Source organism: Anarhichas minor, unplaced genomic scaffold (assembly GCF_050575085.1).
Source record: "Anarhichas minor isolate MPS153535 unplaced genomic scaffold, ASM5057508v1 ptg000029l, whole genome shotgun sequence".
NCBI classification, from domain to species: Eukaryota; Metazoa; Chordata; class Actinopteri; order Perciformes; family Anarhichadidae; genus Anarhichas; species Anarhichas minor.
The window spans coordinates 820,169-835,244 of NW_027466475.1; the positions used below are offsets into that span (position 1 = coordinate 820,169).

The following is a 15,076-nucleotide window of genomic DNA, read 5'->3' on the forward strand; positions in this document are numbered from 1 at the left end:
CAACTGAGAAAAACAAAGCTGATCTTTAAAGTTTAAATGTTACTTTTAAGCCTTTTGGGAACTTGCATGCAAATACATTTTTTTTTTTTTTTGTATTTTTCTTTTGTCATTTTTCTTTTGTGCCTACGAGCCCAAAGTCACATAGATTTCTGTCTGCAGGCAATAAATTACCCAAATATCTGAACACAGAGCAACAAGCACAGGGTTAAGTTAAGTGTGTCATACACAGCAAGTTAATTCACTCTTTGTCAAATTTCTGTTGCATGTCTCTGCCACAATTAAAACCAGATTTGTTTGTTTTTTGTAATTTAACTTTTAAAGAGATTTCATATATTCATTTATATATATATTGCACTTAAGCACATATACATGGAGATAAACATCCCATATAACCGGGCAGCTCATGACAAGGACAGCTGAACTATCCTGTTAGTGTCCTGTTATACAAAATTAGCTCTTCTGATTAGCACCGCAGGGCCCTTTTTGTTGGAAGTATTTGATTAAGCAGGGAACTGAGGAGCAGCTCCAATCTTTGTTTCTCTCAATCAGGTTTTACCACTTTATCGTGTATTCCACAGGTATCTCACTGAGTTTGTCTGTCATTGCCGCATAATTGAAACGGCTCGGTCTCCGTCATGAACGAGACTATCCTGAGCCTTCTCTGCTAATCTGAGAATGCAGTGTGTTTGGTCATAGCTGTATATGTGAGTGTGTGTGTTTATAAAGCTATTGTTGATGGCAGCATCTCTGCACAAATCAAAAAAATCATCTCCTGGTTCCTTTCCGGATGATCTGTCAGAGTTAAAAAAAAACCTGAGTGCCAGAGGCATACAGTTGGATGCGAGACCCAATCTCAGAGATTAAAACATCCATTACAGTACACAGACATATATACATTAATAAACGTCATTACGTGCTCCCCTTTGCACCACAAATGTCTAGATTCAGCTTGAAGTCGCTGTCAAAGTAATGACTTTTGCACCGTTGTATCTGTTTGTGTGTGTGTGTGTGTTTATGGAGCCAGAGAGCAGAGTTTCTTTGCCTGCAGCGATGTGAGAAAACATTACATTTATATTGATGACCTCTATAAACAGTCAGTATTGCTGTATGACACATGCACACGGTTTCTGTTGTTTTCCTTGAGCAGTAAAGCCGAGATCTATTTTTAAACTGAAACAAGTTTCAACACAACACAGTGTCTGCATTAACAGATTGGAGGCACTTTTCCCTCTTTTAGCTGGTAGGCAGAGATTTTTATTAACCTATAACGGATACATTAGTTAAACACAATACTGTTCCTGCCTTTAACTATCAAACAAAGCATTGATAAGTCAGTGAACTTCAGTTAGGATTAACAGGGGTGATTATTCTTCCAGCTATTTTTTCTTAAACATGAATAAATTAACATACAAGCATAAACCGATCCTTCTCTGTTTGAAGAATTATAGCCCGCAATCGTAGTCGTATGCATAATGTCACACCTTTTTTTTAATTTTCTGTTTTATCACAGACTGAAAAATAGAGCAACTTTTGTCTGGAAGCGTCTGTATCAATTTGCAGCTTGGAAGAAAAGCAGAGAGAGAGAGCGGAGATCAGAGAAAATTAAGCAATTTAGAATCCAGACACATTCAACAGGGTGGTGTTGGATTAGACTTGTCACTCCTTCAGATACTGTGTATTTGTATTTTTTTAAACTAACAATATCAACCAATGCACTGCGCAAGGGGTTCCAAAAAAGTTGGAAGTGCAAAGCTAAAATGGAAAAATAAAAATAAATCGCAACACAGATTAGTATTCCTCATGAGTACATTGGCCTTTTATGTGTAAAGTTGATCTAAGCTTCAAACTGTGACACGTGATTTACCTTTAAACCACTTGTCAGCTCTACGGTAGTGTAAACTTCTGTTGAAGCTCCAACTATTAGTCCACCCAATGCTATTCTGACCAAGATACCCAATAATAAATAACTTGCATTATTCAGACAGCCAATGTTTCTTAATATTCAGAGCCAGTCAGCGTCAGTCCCTTATGTATTTAGAAAATATGATTAGCACTGGCAGAAGGATTATGTCAGATGTAGAGACACCTCCATGAGTTCAACCTATATCATTATAATGACACTACCTGTGTCATTCCCCTAAGATAATTTGTCAATCGAAAAATCCATGTAGCCACACTCTTTCAGAGTCAAATTAAAGTCAACTTTGCCACCACAGCATGGAGTGATTCCACCTTGAAAGAAGATGAGCACTGTTTGAACACTTGAGATACACCGCTCTTCCTAATGAACCTGCCTTCTAATCATCGACATTCCTGCCTCAGTGCAGCTGGTAGTCTATATACGGTATAAATTCAAGTTAGGAGAGAAAGTGTGTCATGGATTTATAAGTACAAATCGGCCTTCAAACGTCTGAATGGTCACATAACCGAGGAAGCTACTGTCATGCTAATGAGGCTGGTGTCCTGCAGAGGGTCCCTAAAAAGGGATTGCGTCAGTGACAACCTTGTTAGTCAGACATCAAACTAAGAACTTTGTGCACAAGGTGTCTCTCCCACCTTACAGAAGATTCTTTCTAGACGATGCTGAGATAATGCTGCGGAGAGAAAACTGTCACAGCCAGATAGATGCAAACCACCGATAGGGTTGTGTAGTAGATAAGAAATCAAACCAGCGCCAGACTCCTTACATCTTTAAGGCTTTTAAAGTTTAAAAGCTGAAACACTTTCTTGTGTTGCCCCGTGTTCAGCAGATCTTTTCTGCTGCAACTGAGTGAGTCTGCCTTGTCAACCGTATTGTGAAGTGCAGAACAAAGAAGTGTTTGGTTTTTATTGCATATTTGTCTCTCTGGAGATGGGGGATGAACATGAAGAGAGCTAAGAGGCAGAAGATGGGACTTGCATAGTGCCACGGTAGTGCTGATATAGATATCCTGTCACGACGGCTACCAGAAGGAAAGAGGGAACGAGAGGGGACAAGGGAAGGATCATTGTGGATGAGAGAGGGATTCAAAGGGGATGGAAAGCAATAAAAAGAACAATATACAGCAGTGTTATAGAAAGAGTGCCTTTCTGAGCAAAATGAAGCATTAATCTTGTCAGAAATCACCAAAGTGAAAAAAATGCAAGACTCGCCAATGTATTGTTTGAGAGTACAGAAGGATGTGAGCCAACAAAACTTTGATTTTATCTGCCAAATGATCGTTGCAGGCAATAGGCACTCGTGTAATGTAAAAAGGGTAACTTTCCTTCAACATATTGGCTGGTTTTGTGATACTTAATTCTCCATCTCTGAACATATCTCCATTTAATCCGGATCTTTCTTTGTGCCACTGTACAAAGTACAGAGGACTTAATTACATCGATTTTCTGATCAACGTTCCCGCTCTGATGAATCCAGGCTTTGAAAGGACTTATTAATGATTAATTTCTTGGCATTTCTGCCTTATTTGATGATTTCACTCATAGAAGAGATCAGACAGAGAGATGCGTTGATATGTAAATGATGTATACAGTACGTCGCCATGAAGGCTGTTATCACAAAGTCCATTCCAGTAGCATTGAAGACAGAGCAACGGTTCCCAAACTTTTTGGGCTTGTGTTCCCTTAAAACAAAGCAATGTCACGAAGTAGTGCATGCTTTGAAGCACCAGTGGTTACAGCGCATGTTACATAACCACAATGTTTGATTCCAGCCTTGGGAGCATGATACCCATCTCTCTCACTCCTCAAATACACTTTCCTCTGTCAAATTAAGGCAAAAATGTCAAAAAAATAAAATTACTACTAGGAACTTTTAACTGGTTATGAAATAGTCTTAATTTAATACTGATGCCTCTATATGTGTCAGTGAGAAGATTGGCTTGTTCTATAAAGTAATTCTGTCATCGAGTCAGAATTTGGCAAATTTAGACATAATCATGCAGGTTCACCAGACTCAGACTCTGCCGGCAGCGACCAGCCCGCCGCAGACGGACCCAGATCCAGTTTCACTGCCGCCTTTGATCTGCATTTAGATCTCTTGCAGGAGGAGGCGAGCTCAGTGCACTGCATCTGCGTAGCTTCCTCCGGCCAGGAGCGGAGCTTTGCCTCGCTGCTCAGCCGGTCCCCGCTGGGAACTAACACCGACACCACATTGCTGTAGACCCAGGCCTTATTGTTGGGCCCGCTGGAGGGAAGGGAGGTACAGGAGAACCAAAACCAGGACTGCGAGTGTTTGCCGTTTGTCAAACACAGACACATTAGAAAACAATATACAGTACCATATATGACAATTGCCTTTCACCTGTAATATCATGAATAGATCTCCAGTGCATTTACCAGGTAGCTATCACCTTTTATTTTGTGAGAAGGAGCGAGGTGGGAGTTTAGAAATGTAAGAAATTTCAATATACCCTGATGTTTGATCCTGAGTGGGAACACGTTGTATAGCATGATGTAATATATCCAAAGTGTTCCTCAAAACATGTGAACTGCAACAAAACTTTATTGTTCTTGTTTGTTTCCGCAGTACTGCAAACGATCCACCCAGTCCCGCCAGGGGAACGTTTGTGGGTCCAGCTTTGCACACTGCAACATCTCCACCACGCCACCCAACTGCTCCAGGGGAGCAGCGAAACATCAGAGGTATGACTTTTAAATTGCACACACACGGTCACATACAGGCATAACGTCACACTGGAGATGCAGCTTCCCCCTCCGTTCACTGCAGGAAACGGCAAATGCAAATAATACCAACTTCAGTGTCCTTTCCTGTAATCAGCAGGGACGCAGTGAAGAGAGAAATGAAATTATCCACATTACAGCGGAGCCAAAGTTAATTGCTGATTCATGGAAGAACGATAGCCATTATAATTAAAGCTATAAACATGCTAATAAGCATATCTATAACACTCATGAACAATGAGGAGATGGGACAGAGATAAAACAGGAAGCACATGTGCAGGCATTTATGAGCCAACACAGGCATGTAAATCCCTGTAAGCTTTCTTCTCACACTGCTCAGTGGTGTGTTGGCACTGGCATGTTCATCAGCAAGCAACACACTCCCAACACACACTCCTGACAGAGCTGGAATTCACATATTTGCTAAGGCTGAATTTTCTGTTCGGGTTTGTACGTCATTGGTATTCGGTTTTTGTATTTCTAACCTGTGGTTTTGTGTTTTTATACGTGTGAGAAAGAGTTAAAAGACAGCTTGATTTTGGATTCAACATGAAACCTTTTTTTCCAAACATTGCATATGGGAAATGAGTAGAATGCACACATGATGCTTTTTTGACTTCTCTCTCCTTCATCGCTGTTCATTCACACCTGAGAGCCTCTCAGCACACTCATGGGTTTTGACCTCTAACTGCTAAGCAACTCTACCAGAGCAGCTGTGGTTTAATCAGCTTTTTTTTCAAAGGGATCCAGGCAGTGGTTCAGAGGATTTTCTTTTTTTTTTCCCGGATAAACTAGAAATGTGTTCAGACAACCCTCAAACCACAACGTCCACTTCTCTAACCTTTTGGCTAAACTCCTGCAAGGCTTTTCTTGCTCCTTTTCTTTCCATTTCTCGCTCTCTCGGGTGAACAGCTGAGCTGATCACGAGGTTACTTGGCTGGCAGTCTGTTCCTCTTCCCACAAATTACTTTCTCAGTGGGTGAGCAGAGTTTATTTGTTTGCAATCGCATCAGCTTAGGCAGAGACTTGGACACTATTGTCCGGATAGCAGAGTGTGTTGGGAGACCACATACCAAAATAGCCAGAAAGAAACTGACCAGAGCTAATTCTGTGTTTCATGAATATCTCGTTTAAATGCTTTTATACAAAACTCTGCCAACTATTAAGTGCCTGACTGTAAGCAGGGCTTTCAGTTGTTATGGCTAAGAAGCCCATTTTTAGAGGCAAATCTCTGCTTCAAAACAGCAGAGTTAAATACGAATGAGGGCCTGGAGAGGACATTTACCACTTCAGTCATGACTTCAAGTGAAAATGTACTTAACCCATTTTCCGGCTCCAAAATCTCTTTTATAAGATTATATGAAAGAGGACATGTGGATAACACCATGCTTTCTAATTATTGTCATATCTGAGAGCAACAAATCACCCTTTTTCTTAAAAGATGTGTAACTAACCAGAGGTCATTTTAATAACCTCATCCCAGTAACCTTTTTGGTAACTCTGGTACTACACTCACATTTTGACAAAAGCAACTTTTGACTGTCGTTTTAACTGCTGATCAGAGGTCCTCATGGCTCCGAAATGTTGGAGCCAATCCAAAACAGACTAACGAAAAAACTAGCAAAACCCTATGTTTGTGAGTTAATACACAAACACATAAGCAGTAACAATCAATCTACGCCGTCTGCATCAAATCCAAAAACTCCTTAGATACTGTGTTAAACACTAACTCCTGAATCTTTATCGAATTATTTTTTCTTTCGTAGAAGTGGTTCCTTGTCTCACAGCCCGGATCAGAGAACCCGGGTAGCCCATTGGTCAGCTCCACGCAGGACCCCGCCCATACCCAGGGGAAAGCTGAATCCGATCGGAGGATCCAAGTTTTCAGGCCACGCCTACCAACACCTTGAGGAAGTGGACTCATCTGAGAGGGAGGCTGAGGCACAAAGAGGGTGAGGAGATTGCACTGAAGGCGTAGATTACAGTTATTTAATTCACATTATTGACACAGAAATCTTTAATCATAGAAATCTCGCTGTGAGACAATCAAGCAAACACGGACTTTCACCCAGGACACTGCTGTTCGTGTCAGGTGTGAAACCATGTCAGCGCTGACTTATTTTACCAAAGTTTTGTTTACATAACTTCCAAATTACAGAACGCGTAACCTAGCATGACCACAGTTATGTTTGCTGTTGGTTACTTTCCAAAGTGCCACCAAATTGCCTAATTCGCCAATATGGACGCACCGGCGCTGGTTTCCTGTGAACACAGAAGTATATTTTGAAAAGACACTGTGCATGTAACTTGCGGAAACTGACTCACCGTCCCTGAAATGTCCAAAACCGGCGCTAGATTGGTGCCTATAGCGACATAGTCTGAAGCGTAGGGCCACTGACCAAGCTTCGGTATTTGACAAGTTGGGAGAAGAAGTGTTGAGCTTAAAGATTTGGAGTATTTTAAGGTTTCATCTTCACTTTCTTTCTATCTCCACTTTGCTTCTTTGCTGTATCCTCCATGTGCTGAGTCATTTCAATGAAAGCCACTGCCTGAAAAATACAGACTTGCCATGGACAAAGCTTTGGATTTCATTTCAAGAGTGGACATTTCAAAGCCAATTCTGCGATATTTTATTCCCCAAAAAGACCATCATTTTTTTTTCATTTTACCTCCTTTAGCCTCATCAATCCCTTTGTTTTCCAATCTGCTGAGCAAAGATAAAAACAAGGTCACGTTATGTTGTGGTGTGCAGTACAGTGGCATGAGTTCAAAAGAAATGCTTTCGCCTGATGCCCGTGCTTTTAAGGACACGGTACAGGCTGCACATCCACATTCTTCACTCTCTCTTTCCCTCTCTGACATCTTGTCAAGCCTGAGCTAAATTCTGAATCTCAGCTTTTTAATGCGACGGCTTAGCAGGTAGACAACAATTAAATCCTGGCATTTAAATATAACACAGTACACTTCTCAGGCAGAACAGCATGTGCATACGGTAGCGGCTAGGGGAAATGCAAATGATCAGTGCGAATGATTAGCAAGAAACGTATTGAGTGTGAAAGGAGCTGTGCTTTGACCCATTTTGGGTGGGTCATGAGTCAGTGCTTTACCCACCTGGACTGGCAAGCCTTACTTCAGGCGTTCAGGTCCCAGCGGTCCCGCCTCAGGATAAAGCTCCACATGACCTACATGCATACTAATAGAAAGAGAGAGAGCAGACAGACATGGCTGGGGAAAGAAACACTCCAACATACAGTGAGCATACATGCACGCCAATAGCATGCATATTGTGAATGAAGTGACGTGCACACAAGGAGGGCCCTGCCCTTTTTGCTGCAATCACCTAAGTTTTATTTTATTTAGATCTTTATTGAAGCAGGATATTTCATGCTTCATTTGTTCCCAAATGTAAAGAGGGACACTTGAGCTGCTTAAGTGTGCATTTCCTCAACACAAGTGTTGACCCAGTGCCGCTCAGGTGACCCTCTGGTAAGCCCAAGCAGCCTTTGGTCATAGAAAGTCCATCCACACAACCCGAATCTCATGGGAAGGCGTATAAATAGCATGTCATTTGCAACATTTCCGCATGTAATTATTATGCATTTTAGGCTTTTCACATCTGCCCAGATGTCCTTGGTTTAATCCATCTGTGTTCTGGTCAGCCAAGGGTCCCATTGTCAGTCCAAATGCCCTCTGGTTGGGCATATTATGTTCTGGTTGGCCCAAGTATCCGATAGGTTGTACATATGTTTTCAGGTCAAGCGGTGTCCTCTAATCAACCAAAGTACCCCTCTGGTCCCCCTTACGGCCAGGCCACAGTGTAAATGTAACAAAGAGTCCACCAAATGTAGATTTTTACTGGCTACACCTGCAGAGCACATAATGCATAGGATTGTGTGAACCACAGGCAAGACAAAATGGCGACCTTTCGTTTTTTGGTTGTGTGGAACTGTTTCTTCAGCATTGGGACCCAGCAGAGCGCTGTGAACCTTCAACTTTTTTCACCAAGTTTGTGTAGCCTAATATGGGTAAGATGACATCTGGACTACAGTAGGCTATGTAAGGGATGAGGTTACCAAGATCTCCGTGGTGCATACGCATAATTTATGCACTGCTCCCACGCTTGGTGTAGCCAGTTTAATTGATCATAGTGGAAGCGTAGCGTTGCAGCAGCCGCTCCACAAACAGTCCACATGTGTTACACCCTCTATGTCGCCTGGGCATTAGTGCCCTCTGGTCAGCTGAGGTTACCTTTGGTTGACCCAAACGATCTCCTGGTCAGATGTCAAATGTCCCTCAAGTGTCCTCTGGTTGGCCCAAGTGTCCTTTGCCGCCCAAAAGTTGCTCTGTTTTGACTCCTTCTTTACATTTTTGCCCCTTCACCCAGAGCATCTGTGCACACCACTGCGCAGAATGAAAACTCCCCCTTCCAAAAAACACAGCAGATGGACGGACAGACGACAGGCTCCCTCTCCCGTGGTATGGTTGTCTGAGTTGCCATGGAGACATCTGACCATAAATGCATAGAGACCGAGGGAGAGATGCAGAGACAGAGACGGAAATTGAGAGACAACCGGTTTGAATCCATTCTGACACAGATGGAAAGCGTTCAAAAATATAGTAAAAGAAGAAAGAAACAGGGGCAGTAAAAGGATGTGATAGAGGAGTGTGCAGATAGCACATGACAGTTAGAAAAGGCTTTAAAAGAACGGGTGCCCGTTCTATTCCATGCCTGTTAGAGAAGCCTTGTGTTATCTCAACAAAATGGCTGACAGGGAGACAGAATGTCCTGTGTTGTTACTTCTATTTTAAGATAAAGCTGTCTCCAAAATGGCTGATGGAGATACTGCACAGTTTTATATTTCTGTCCACCGTTTGCAGTATTTTCTGCAGCAACATGCCGTTTCTTTTCCCTCCCTCGCTTAGTTTGTTTTGCGATGTATTATACACACAACCTTCAGTTAGAAAGTCACAGCTTCTGTGTGTAGGCGTGCGCATCTACATGTATGTATAAAATCTGGAACATTTCCCAGTTTTAAAAAGTCGCTGCATCACATTACATAAAGATTTTACTTTGACTTCAGCAGCAAACAGATGCGATATATTAAGAAATTATCTGTCGGGGAATGGATTAATGAAAATGACTGTTAACACTTGTGCACATCATGAGCTCCTGTAAAAGATAAAAGCCCAGTCACTTATCTCACCTCACTTGCACACAATCTCTCTGTAATACTCCTCTAGCTGTTCCATCGTCGCTCCAGGGTCTATATTTGAACTCCGCTTCATAGATTTTTGCAATCTGATTGTGTTTCAACACATCAAAAGAGAGATTTGTCTGTGAATGTTATCTTGGGAATTAGCACCCTAGCATCATCCTCTCTTATCGCTCAAGGGATCCACTCTGTGGGCCTCGCTAAATCTCCACTGTGGTTTTTTTTTGGGGGGGGGGGGGGGGTTTTGGTGAGGTTTTAAAAGGACGGCGTGATTTCCTTTTGAGTTTGAAAAGGCACCTCCTCCCACCACTATTTTTGCGAGCCTTGATGGAGAGCGTGGAGTGTGTGTGATGTGGTATTACAAGGGAGAGGGACTCCGAGTTTGATTTTTGACTTGGCAGAAAAGGCAAGCCTTTGCAGAGGATTATGAATTATTACACAAAGATAATGAGGCTCTGGTCTGGAATGCCGCTGGATTTAGACACCGATAGCACTGAAGGCCATGGTCAGTCTTAGAAAAAGGCAGAAAGAGATTATGGCTGGGCTCAAGGAAGTTAGGTCAAGACCCAGATACGGAGCAGAGACTTGGTGTAATGTTGCAGAGAACACACCATCAGCGGCAGAGAAGCGTTTTGTTGGCATCTCCAAGGAAGGAAACAAGAATAGTGGTTTAAGAGGCATTCAGTGCAAGTGCAACGTACATTTAGCGCGTGAATGCGCATCCACCTGCAGCATTACGGGCAGAGCAACTGACGTAGTTTAAAGAGCCAGATAGTCCACACATGGCGGGTGGGAGGAGAGGTGGTGGGTCAAACAAACACATGCTTACTTCCAGGAGACTGCTATTCGTTTGCAGTGTAAAAATAACAATAAACGTTGACACTGACCAAGCTCATTATTTGATGCATTGGTGTGAGAATGTGTTTATCCGGTTAATTCAGCACATCTAAATGCACTGAATGTATCGCATTTCCACATCAACACAATTTTCAAAACCTCATTTGAATAAAACACTCGGTGTTGGAAACGGGGATAAGGGGATAGGAGCATCCCAGTTTCTTGCACTGAATTTCTGCTTGAGAAACCAAATTTATTTGCCATGTATAGCACAGCCCGGGAGTTACGCTCGTATTGGACAATTCTGCTCCTCAGTGGCAGCGTTCAGTGCCGAAGCAGGAAGCAGTGCACCCTTTATGTTCTGCTATATTCCCACTGTCAGGAAAAACTGTGTGTTTCACTTATGGTCGTGTTAAGGAGAGGATGCGGATTACAGTACATCTGCATGTAAACACTTGTAAACTCTGATTTCTCCCCGTTACCCCGTTTCTTGTGTCAAGCAAGAACAAGCAAGATATCAAACATGCACAGTTTAATTCACGAGGTTGAGCATAAGGACGGCTAACAAACAAGCTGAGACAAACGGGGACAGACAGAATAAATTGGATGCACCAATGAGGACAGGTTGATAACACGATGAACATACTGCACAGACAGGTAGGGCGTAGCACAAGATGTCAGGTTAAGAAAACTAAACATGCCAACATGCTCTTTGAGAGAAAACAGCAGAGGAGTGAGCGAACAGAGGAGGACGATGCAGGTAAAGGTATGACTGAAGGCCGAGATTAAAAACTTTAAAAATATAGAAAAGAGATATGAATCAATGCGGTTATACAATCTCTGAGCAGAAGGGACTCAAAAGAAATTTTCAAACAAAGCAAATGGTCTTGACCTAAAACTGGAGCTACTAAAAGAGAAAAGGAAAAAAAAACAATAGAAACGACCACTTGTGATGCCTGATTATCTCATTTGTCCTTGACCAAAGCTGAACTCCTTCAACTTTAAAACAACTCATTTTCAACATACTTTGAGTCTTTAAATCACTAACATAAAAAGTGAACTCACTGTTACCTCTATGCTTATATAAGGGAGTAGAGGCTTTTAGATTTATTTTCTTTTTCTGTGTGTGCGCGGACTCAGATACAAAGAGATGAAAGAAAGATGTCATGGCTCATCGTCTTCCCTCTCAGCATACTCTGTTAGCCTGTGAGATGGCAAAGGGCGGAGAGCTGTCCCTCTGTGTATTCTGCCGGGGTTTCAGCGTGGGAGTTTGAAAAGGCGATCCAGTTGAAATCGCACTCAAAGCCTCAATGACTTCTCCAGGTGAAGTCAGGAAGTGTTTTCTCCCTTAAATAACCTTTGCTCCTTTCTCTTCTTTTTTTCTCTGTGTACCTTGATTCCCCGTTTCCCATCTTCTCCAGTTGCGAAATGCATGTGGAGAACCAATGTGACGACCCCAGACGAGATGCCTTCCTACATATGCAAACTCTTGTGTCCGTGGATACATCGTCGCCATCGCCGTGGAGCGGCCGCATGGAGGTGCGTTCGGGCCCGTCCGAGCACAGCGATCCGAATCCCAACACCCGCAGCCTGCGCAGACCCGGACGCCGTCACACCCAGTCCCCGCCTCCTCCGTTTCGCTCCTGCTCCATCCCCATCATCCCCTCCGTCCAGTGTCACAACGAGGTGTCTTGTATGCAAACCAGCGTCACACCGGCGACAACAACGATGTCAGTCACCTGCGGAGCCGTGCCCTGCAAGGAAGCGAGGAGAGAGAAGGCGGCGCACGTCACGTTGTGGTCCTCCTCCTGCTCGTCCGCCATTGGTCAGCAGCAGGACGAGGTGGCGCTGCTGCTGGAGGAGGCGCAGGAGCAGCTCAGGGCGTTGGCCTTGGCTCACAGGAAGCAGGAAGAAGGTGGCATCGGCAGCAGCGGGTCGACGGCTGCGCTGGTGGAGGCCAGAGAAACTGTTTGCTTCCTGAACCTTAACGGAGGAAGTGCCGGGGCGCTGAGCTGTAACGGACCCACGCAGACCCAGTTACTCAGCCCCAGCCTATCACACAGAGACCTGGGCCAGAGCAGCCAGTGAAAGGACACGATTTAGGACATTCACTTTCGGTTTGACGGTGTTTGACAGACTATGGTGTCCTGCATTTGTGAGACACGAATGGAAATGCCGAATTAAAAAAATAAATAAAAAAGTAATATCATGGAAATTCTGAAAATGTGCTGATGATATCCTGTATGGATACAAACACTTCTGTGTGGCCGCCTTTACGCCAACTGACTGTCTGGAAAAAGAGAGAAAACTAATATTTACATGCATTTATTTACAAGAGAAACACTTCTACTTAGGCAAAAAGAAACCAAATAGTCTGTCAACTCCATGGTGTTTTTAATTGTAAAAAGAATATATAAATATATATATAAATATATATGGATATAAATATATGGAATTCAAAAAGTGACCAAGTACAAAGTTGAAGAACACGGGAATGATGTAACTATTTTTCTTTTGTTTTTTGTTTTTCTTCTACCTGTTTTGCTCTGTCACATTTTTGGTTCGGCTCAATTCTAAGGAATGAACGTCATTAACGTCCCGCCGCACGAGCCGTGAGTCGGATTCTGTGAGCGTGCACAGAGGAGCCTCCACACCAATCCCCCCCCCCCCCCGTCCCCCTCTCTGGCCTCCTGAAAACATGTCTACCCAGCCAAGAATTACAGTACAACCCTCTGTGGTTACCAACAACACTGAGGATTTACGACAAAAAAACTCCCCGGCCGTGCGTGTGTGTGTTTGTGTGCGTGCGTTTGCGTGCGTGTGTGTGTGTGTGTGTGTGCCGAAGTGCAGCAAGGGAAGAGAGGGAGAAAAATAAAAAAACAGGAAACAACCTCTTCTACAGTTGGTGAGATTTGAGGCGGCAGATTGTTACAGACAGCACGGATGCTGACTCTACTTTGGCCAGTGTTTCAAACCAATCCAGATTATTTTTCTTTTTGTTACAATTATATTTTCCCACACCTGTGCGCACACACACACACTCTGTGCGTTGCTTTTGGTTGCTTGGATGGTTGGATGAATGGACAGAAGGACAACGGGAAGGACAGAGGGCTAAGGGTCACCACAGGAGCTAATCTGACATTTGTTTTGTTTCTTTTCATTTTTCCATTTTCGGTTATTAATGAACAATGCTGCTTTCTGGGGCCGACGGGAGGGAGGGCCACATGGTTTGGGTATTGAAACAAATAAATGTCTCTATGTTGTATCCTATGAATCGGAAGCTTTTGAATCTCTGTATGAATTTACAGCCAAATGTTTCTGGTGACAAAAAGTAAAACAATGGTTGCAATTCTGGTAAAGGTTTTTCAAAATAACAGTCGTTTCGGTTGATTGCTTGGAAGACATTTTGACACCTTCAAAGCACCCTGTCCAAATGTGCATGCTGGATTATATCAGTCTGGTTTACAGTGATATATACCGTATTTATCCTTTGGCCTTGTCACACACAGTCTGGGCTGAACTGGAGACCAGTATTCACAAAGTTCCCATCCAATTAGCTGGTAGTTCCCTCTTTTCACCACGCTGCCTGGAATACAGAAATCAATGATGAATAATGTTTTCAAATACGGTTTCATTTCAAAATATTATTCATCCTTTTATGAAAATATATTGATACCTACATGTCCAAATGTCCATCCATAAAGCTTTGTCTATTGATGTCATGAGTCTTTTGAGACCGGTTTTAATTTCATTAAGCCGCTTCTCTTTATTCAACGCTCATTTAGAGCAGCTGTCTCGGTCCAGATGTCATGTTTGAATGAAAATCCCAGAAAGGAAGGGGAGAGGTGGCCTTGCTTCTGAGGAATCCTACCAAATGTATTGCTTTATGTTGGTTATAATAGAGAGGGACAAGGAATTTCTTTTTTTATCAAAGTAGATGTTTTGGTATCGATTCAAGTCCTTGCAACCAAATTGAAACATTTCAAATTTATTTGAGTGAAAGAGGTTTGATTTGGAAAAACTTGATTTGAAATAGCAAAGTTAAAGCGGGAACAATAAGCACAAGTAGCAACAATCCTCCATCGAAAATCACTGAAAAAGTGTCACAAGGTTTACTGCTTTAGAAAACTTTAGAAAACACTTTAGAAAGTAAGAGTGACTCCTGGATCTTTTATGTTTTTGATATGAAATGAGTCCTACATTGAACTCTCATAGCTGCCGTCCTTCAAGCTTTGTGACTGTGGCCCCCTGTCGACAACGAACTGCTTTCAACCATCCAACTTGGTCCTTTCTGTGGCTCTCTGTGACTCTCCCAGGTGTGTGACCGGCGCTCCACGGTTCAGAGAGGTCTGATTCAATAAGGC

General features: G+C 42.8%; 1 protein-coding gene across 1 annotated transcript in view; it reads left to right on the forward strand.

Moving 5' to 3' along the window:
* nrg3a (neuregulin 3a) overlaps positions 1 to 13,479 on the forward strand; it is a 300,683-nt gene extending 287,204 nt beyond the window's left edge. The window contains exons 8-10 of the mRNA XM_076104198.1: positions 4,508 to 4,623; positions 6,429 to 6,614; positions 12,134 to 13,479. Coding sequence (XP_075960313.1) covers positions 4,508 to 4,623; positions 6,429 to 6,614; positions 12,134 to 12,800 — 969 coding nt within the window. The 3' untranslated portion in view covers positions 12,801 to 13,479. The remainder of the gene's footprint in view (positions 1 to 4,507; positions 4,624 to 6,428; positions 6,615 to 12,133) is intronic.
* Positions 13,480 to 15,076: the final 1,597 nt, after the last annotated feature.